The 8,027-nt window shown below is 42.7% G+C and overlaps 1 protein-coding gene across 1 annotated transcript in view; it reads right to left on the reverse strand.

The window, feature by feature from the left end:
* The window catches only part of Mib1 (mindbomb E3 ubiquitin protein ligase 1), a gene marked incomplete at its 5' end in the record, with an annotated part of 108,608 nt that overhangs the window by 17,455 nt on the left and 83,126 nt on the right, over positions 1-8,027 (reverse strand). Inside the window, 2 exons of the mRNA XM_010638707.2 lie at positions 890-976; positions 3,882-4,014. Of these exons, the coding sequence (XP_010637009.2) occupies positions 890-976; positions 3,882-4,014 (220 nt within the window). The remainder of the gene's footprint in view (positions 1-889; positions 977-3,881; positions 4,015-8,027) is intronic.

An 8,027-nucleotide genomic window follows, 5' to 3' on the forward strand; every position in this document is an offset into this window, starting at 1 on the left:
TTTTTTTTTCTTGGTACCATGATCGAACTTGGGTCCTTGTGCTTGCAAGGCAGGCGGCGGAACCACTGAGCTAAATCCCCGGCCCAAGCATATGGTCTTGACATGGCAAATTCTGTACATTTTATCTTTGTTCCAACAGGTTCCATAAAGTCGGTCTGGGATGCCGTTCCCAAATGTGAAAATGTTCAGACTTCCCAGGTGGCTCATTAAAGAGGGGTTCACCATGGCCGGGCCGGGCCGGTCTGAGGAGGGTCACAGGGACACCAACACTGCGGCTTCGGCCACTAAACTTTAAGAATCACTGCTCTACAAAAATATTTAAACCAACACTCTTTTGACTATTTTGTTTCAAATCCCCAAACTAAGTAAAAGTAGAAAGTTTTATTTCAGCATTTTTGGAATGTGCAGCAGCAAATGTTGAGGGAAAGCATTCAGTCTGTGGTTTACTCTCAGTAACATATTAAGAGACAATGTGCTTTTAAAACTAATTTATATATTCCTTTTTGAAATTTTCCTACTTAATATTCCAGGAGTTCACAAATCTGGCAACAAACGGATAAGACACAGAACTCAAACATTCAAGATTTCTGCTATTAGAAATTAAAATTCCATCAACTGACACAAAACATTAGCCTAGAATCCCAGTTTTGCAGCAAACTATGTGTTTGTTTCGAAGACACTACGTAGCCCAGGCTGGCCTCAAACTCACACCGATCCTCCTGCCGCAGCCTCCCCTAGGTATTGGGATTACATGTGTATGTCACCATGCTTGGTGCAGGGTTTTTTAAGAAATCGAACACATTATCACTTTTCAAGGGGTTCTAAAACTCAGTTTGGTTAAAGACACAAAAAGACGCACCATAAGCTGACATGTGCATTAATACTATACCCTAACGATCTGGGTGTGCTGTCGCTCCACCGCCAGGTGTAGGGCGGTCTGCTGGTTCACATTCTGGATATCCAGGTTTGCATTACCCTGAAGAGAAACAAATGTTACAAATGGTTAGAGTCTGACAACAGAGGACTAAGTACCAACCAATACTTTTGAACACTTTCTATTCTTTCCAAGATGCTGCAACATTATTCCTACATGGTAACAGGTGGAGCGGCAAACTTTCTCAAGTCAAACAGTTTAAAAAATTTCTTCTATCATGGTGATTCCATCTAAGAACAATTCAAGGATAAGGGACAGGAAGAGCTCAAATACAACTCTCTTTCAATCCCTATTATACAGCAATGCTGATCACTTCTTTGAATGCAAATACTTCTAAAAAGTTACCAAATTTTCTATTAGCCCTAGATTTACTCTAATAATCTGGTAAACTGACTTCCTCCGTTGGTTAATTCATTTCTTCCTCGTTCAATGAAAAGAAACTTTGCCTAAGCTGAGAAGGTGGCGTTTAATCAGTATATAAAAGGCATTATTAAAGAGAGACCAGAAGTCCTCCCCAGGGCCCTCGGAGAGCCGAAGGACAAGGGAACACACTAGGCCCAGGCCCAAGGCAGGGAGGGCCTGAGGAGCAAAGCAACTGAATCAGTATCAGGGGGCCCTGGTTCATGCTCCATTACTTCTAAGCAAGCAACTCTGGGAAGCATTACACCACTTCCTGCCTACTTCCTCAGTTCCAAAATGTTGCCAGGACCATCCATCTCACAGGGTTTATGCGAAGACTAGGAAAAATAATGTGAAACTGCCTAGTACACTGTCCAGCACAATAAAAAAAAAATGAAATTAAGAAAAGAGCTAAAGATTCAAAAGATATACTCTTGTTTGGGTCTTAAAACCATTCATAAAACTGGGTTGGGTGGTACACGCCCATAATTCTAGCTACTCTAGAGGCTGAGACAGGAGGATCCCAAATTCAAGGCTAACTTGGACAATTTAGTAAGACTCTGTCTCAAAATAAAAAAAAGCAGGACTTCAGATAAAGGTTCAGAGGTACAGTGCTTGCCTAGCATGCACAAGGGACTGTACTAAAAAAAATAAACTGCTGGCCCAAGTTAGATTCCCGGTACCAAAAAAAAAAAAAAAAAAAAACAAAAATAAAAAAAAAAAAAAACAAAACAAAAAAAAAAACAAAAGAACAGCTGACCTTGTGTGGGTAATTCTACTTTGATTTTCTATTCTTTTGATCTGCATTAAGGAATCTATAACGAATCTACTAGAACTAATGGTCACTTTATGCAAAGTCATATGATAGAATGGACCCTGAAGTTATGACCAGCCTGACATAGGAACAACTTGGATTCACTGGGTTAATGGAAGATTCATCTGCACGTGTTCAGGTAAACATGCTGATCTCAGCTGAACTGACTTACAACCAACTTGAGTTACAACCAGACCTTGGGAACTGAAGGAGTTCGTAGTCAAGGATCTACTATACACAGGTAAAATATGAAAAACAACTGTATTTATATACACTGGCAATATATACTTGGAAACTGAAAGTAAAAGCAATTCAATTTACAACATCATCCTAAGGATAAACCTAACAAGTAGAAGTGCAAACGCCCAAGAGACTGTTTAACAGACGGATATGCTCTTTCTAACGTGTACGGAAATGCACAAGATCTAGACTTATTAAAGTAATTCTGAGAAAGAAGAAAAGCAGGGGGAGGTTTACTCTATTTGATTTCAAAACTGAGTATAAAGCAACAATTACCAAGGCAGTGTAGTGTCAGCGTAAGTTTAGACTGGACTAAAAAGAAATTTTCTTTTTTTTTTTTTTCAGCTTTAATTGAGTTTATTGGTACATTTTAGGGATACAGTACAGTTACATTCATTGTTGGGATCATGTACTTCTACATGGCAAGTCTTGATTCTCATTTTTTACCCTTACCTCTGCCCTCCCTTCACCCCCTCCTCCCCTAACAAATTTTCTTTTAAAATGGGGGACCGAATTCAGGACCTTGCTCTTGAAAGGCAGGTGTGGCGCCACTGAGACACATTCCCAGACCAAAAAGGGATTTTCATAATTAACAAAGAGTAGTAATTTTAACAGGAAAGGGTTAAAATGGCAAGGAAAGGGTAGTTTACCTTATAAACTATTTCTTTAAATTTCTGTGCTTTTGGGATGTGTGCCTTAAAAGCTGGTACTTATACATAAATATTATTTACTAAATTGCTCTGTTGTTTTAACCTAGACTGTAGTCCTTTGAAGTAAGGAGCCAGGGAAGATTCTTGGTAACTTCTGTGCATCTCTATGGCCCATGCTCTCTCGAGGTCCTGAGAAGTTCTTCTGCACACAGCAGTGGTTATGAATGTCCCTCAGAGCCTGGCTGCAGACTGCAGTCTAACAGCCACCGGCCACACCATCTAAAGTGTTAACAGGAAAGGTCGCTGGTCCTGTGGACTGTTGCTCCTTCTACAACAGCAGCAGCAGCTCTGGGAAATCTGTTAGCTGAGGCCTATGTCACTGGCCCAACCCAGGAAGACGAGTGGAGGCCTCTGCGCTCACGCACACCTGGCCCACACAGCCCTCCACTGAAGAAGCAGCCGGAGACAGTGGCCAGAGGTCCCTGGCAGGACGCCTGGCCCCTTCCTCTCTGGTGCTGTCCCTTTCTCTGCTTCCTGGCTGCCACGAGTTGAGCAGTTTTCCTCCACCAGACCCTTCTACCCTGGAGCCAGTTAACTATGGATTAAATCCTCTCAAGCCAGAAGCCCAAATTGAACCTCTCCTCCTCGAGCTGTGGTGTCAGGTATTTTTCCCAGCAACAGGAAAGCTGACTGATATAGGCAGGAGACAGAGCTGGCATCACACCCAAATCATCACCATCATGGGGTCTTACTGTAACATACTAATAGGCATTTGATGGAGAATTCAATTCATGGATATAAATATTCCAAAATTATTTTTAAATTATTAAACTGCTTTCCCTACCTGATGTACTAAGAGTTCAGCCACTTCCACGTGGTTATTAAGAGCAGCCAGATGCAAGGCAGTATAGCCGTCATCTTTCTTCTCATCCACAATCCATGGTCTTGGTAATTTTGACAGTAAAACACGCATTGCACTGAAAGTCAAATTCACATCATCTTTAATTTATATCATTTATATTTAATTTGATATTTTTATTATTTTCTTTAGAAACTTATACAGAAGAAACTTTTGAAATCAAGTGAAGATACTCTCCTAAAGAAAATCATCCCCACCGCCTGGGAGGCTGAGGCAAGAAGATTGCACAGAGTTCAAGGCCAGCCTGTGTAACATAGTGAGTTCAAGGCCATCCGGAACTGCACAGCGAGATGCTGTCTCAAGAAAATTAAAGAAAAACAAAATCATTCCTTAAAAACAAATATCTAATTATTCCACTTCTCAAATGTGCAGTTTTTTTCATATTTTGAGAAGTAAATAATCACTACCTTGAGAACAGACTTAAGAAAAAGGAAACGCTATAAAGAAGAACCTGTTAGAAAAAATCAAAAGAGGAAAGGAATATGCTCTAATGAGAACATAATTTTGGCTTTGTGGAATCTTTAAGGTTTAATTCCAACAGCATCTATTTAAAAAGTTTAAAAAGTTAAGTAACAACAAACTAGGAATAGGAAAAAGAGTGATAAAATTTTACATAGTTGAAAGAATTGTCATGAATGACAGATTTAAAATCTGATGGAGGGCTGGGGGATTTAGCTCAGTGGTTCCGCCACCTGCCTTGCAAGTGCAAGGTCCGAGTTCAATCCCTGGTACCAAAATAAATAAATAAAATAAAATCTGATGTAAGTGATTTACCAGTGAGGACAAAATACACAAAATGGCAATTACAACCTAAAATTTAAAAATTGGTAACAAAGTATTCCCAAAGCAAAAAAAGTACAAAGTTACACGATATGCTTCAAAGATTGAAAAGGAGAACTAAGTGTCAAGCTAGAGGCAACTCTTCTTAATAAAAAGATTTTATGGCAGATATGATGGCACACGCCTATAATCTCTGCATTCTGGAGGCTGAGGCAGGATGACCCTGTAAGGCTGCTGTAAGAATTAAACGAAACATAGGTAAAAATGTTTTCGTTACATGACTGCAGACCAACCGCCTTTGTAACACAAGTTCTACCATCAGCCATCCACTCAGGACTTGGAATCATCCCGATACTTCTCTCCCTCCCTGCTTCCACACTGAGTACATCCTGCTGATTTCCCCTCTGAAACCACCTCTCCCCGGAGCCCCAACGCCCTCCAGGAGGCCATGCCCCTTCCCTCCTGTCCTATCCTATCACTGGCACACAAATGTGCCATCTCATGATTTTCACAAAATCAAAATTAGCAACTTTCATCTAGTAAAAAGACATCCTAAAAAAGTAAATCTTTCTAATCAGACTGGCATTGAAGAAAATTATTCTAAAATACACTTTGCCACCATAATATATTTTTTAGAACATGAGTCTATAGTGTTTTCTTGAAATCAAGGATAGCAAATCAAGTCTTGGTTGAGCGGTGTAAGCTGTGGAGAAGGGCTGCAACAGCCCACTCAGAACTAAGGACCTGGACAAGGTGGCGCACGCCTGTAACCCCAGCACTTTGAGAAGCTGAAGCAGGAGGAGCCTAAGTTTGCGCCCAGCCTGGTACCTCTGTGTGAAAGGCTGAGTTCAATTCCCAGCACGGGCGTGGGGAAATATGCAAGGTTACTTCTGAGAAGCTAAGAGTACGAGGACTAGTTTTTTATTTATTTTAGTTTAGTTTATTGTTTATTTATTATTTATTTTATTCATTCATTCATTCCTGTTTAAACAGTGCTGAAAATCAAACTCAGGCTTTGAGCATGCTGAAATACATCCCAAGCCCCATGTTTTTTAAATAAAATGCTAACTTCAGATTTACAGAAAGTTAGTTTTTCTCTGCTGCAGAACACCAAAATACGTTCATGGCTCCTGGGCTCCCTCGTCTCTGGTGACTGAGCAGTGCTCCTCGGTTGGGGTTCGTCTGCTTTTCTCACCGTTACGCCGGGGCTATGGGCTCCTGGAAGCCCACGGAGGTGAGGCGCCCTTTTATCGAGTCACACTGCAGAGCAGTCCCTATTTCCCCCAAAGTTAAGACCTACCCGGAAATACACCCTTGCATTTTTCAGAATGCACATAATAACCTCCTGGTTCACCCCACTATAAGCCCCAGTTAAGACCATCAGCCAGAAGGACACACAGCTGGCCACTGCGACACACGATGCACATGTGGAATAAAATAGTAATATTAATATGTAGTTAAATATAACTATGACCGACATTAACATTTAAAATGTGCTAATGTAATTATAACTAATCGTCTGTAAACACACGAGGGGCGCCTGAGGATGAGAGGTAACCACCCGTGCGCCCAGATGACCCCGACACTTACTGCTGTGAGTCCGGACCAGGGCACAGACACAACACGAGTGACGTGCAGTTCTCTACCATGAAGCTTCACAGTCCAGTGCGTCGTGCACCGTAACGGACGCACTTCTGCACGTGTGTGAGGCAGACATCTCCCGAATTTTATTTTATTTAATTTATTTATTTATTTTGTACTGGAGATCGAACTCGGGTCCTTGCGCTTTTGAGGCAGGCGGCGGAACCACTGAGCTAAATCCCCAGCCCAACGTTTCCTGAATTTTGACGCCTGCCATTTTTCACTGCTTTTGCATGGACCATCACCCCTCACGGTCATCGTTTCTGTTGCCACTCCCGTCTCCCGAGTCTTCAGCTAACGTGAGATCTAATGAAAACTGTGAGGCCCGGCCTGCGAGGGGCTGTGACTCGGGCGAAGAATTCATGGGATAAAATCACTGACAGCCGGGCTGCCAGGGCACCAAGAGCAGGCTACACGGACAAGCAGCGCTCATTTAGGGAGAGCGCTACTGCTGGAGCCAATGGTTCTGCAGGAAAGGGAGCGGAAAGAAATGGAGGCTGGGATTTGGGGTTTGGAGAGTTGTGACGAAGTCCAGAAGATGATGGCAGGACTGCATCTGAACAGATTTTGTACATGAATAAATGAATACATACAGAATGCTCTACACGAAAAAATAAAAACATCCTCTGAAAATAAGCCCTATGGTGTCCTTTGCAGCAGTAAGGCGGGGTCTTCTTTGCGGGGCAATGTGGTGCTAGCAGCGGCCCCTATCACTCTCAGGGTTGCCCTCAAGAACTCCCCGGAAGTGGCCTGTCAGGGGGTCTCTGCTGCAGTTATTCTTTCCTCCCATTTCTCTACCACAGTCTGAGCAAGGAAGTCACTGCTCAGCCCACACTTGGGGAGTCAGCAGTTCCCCTCTGCCTCCTGCGAGTGGAGCATGAGCATAAAGTATTCACAATTCTTCCGCACCAGAGATCTGAGGAGGATCACTTCTGTCTGTTTAGAGACCATACCCCTTTCATCTTAGTTAGAAATCACTGGCCCCCTCCCAGAAAGACACATACAGATACTACAGGGCCTAATGGAAAGAGCCTGTCTTCGGGCCCAGCCTGCAAGCGGAGCTCAGGGAACATGAAAAAAGCCACCCTGGCCACCTCGGCCTCCTTTGATGACAGCAGCTCAGGGAGCCCACCTCCATTCTCTGTGGGACAGGCGATCTCAGGAACACACAGGAAACCGAGAAGGGCAGTTCCAGGATGCCAATTAAGAGGAGAGACTGCTGTTATGCTGCGCGCAGTGAGGGCCAGAGTGACTGGGACACAGCTGTGACTAGCTCTTGACACGTCACCTATCTCACTGAACCACACTCTGCTGTGGAGGGTATGAGACTTGGTGACACTTTTCTTAATGCCCAAAACACAGATCTTAATTTTTCAACTAGTTGTTTTCTAAGAGGATAAGGGCATGGATGCTTTAAAGATAAGATCTTACTACCAGTTAAGCAGGTATTTGTGAATTGTGCCAGAGACTATTAAGTTCCAGAACAACTAAGAGCAATGCCTAGCATAACCCTTGGCACATGGTAGTATTCAAATGCTTGCTGAACGATGAACAAATGAGTTCTAAGAAGTACAGGGGACAAGCAGCTGTCTGCACTGGTATGCAGTATACAAATGGCACTGGATCTATTTTTTTTTTTTTTTTTTTTTT

This window comes from Fukomys damarensis, unplaced genomic scaffold (genome assembly GCF_012274545.1).
Source record: "Fukomys damarensis isolate Sample0158 unplaced genomic scaffold, DMR_v1.0_HiC HiC_scaffold_30, whole genome shotgun sequence".
NCBI lineage: Eukaryota > Metazoa > Chordata > Mammalia > Rodentia > Bathyergidae > Fukomys > Fukomys damarensis.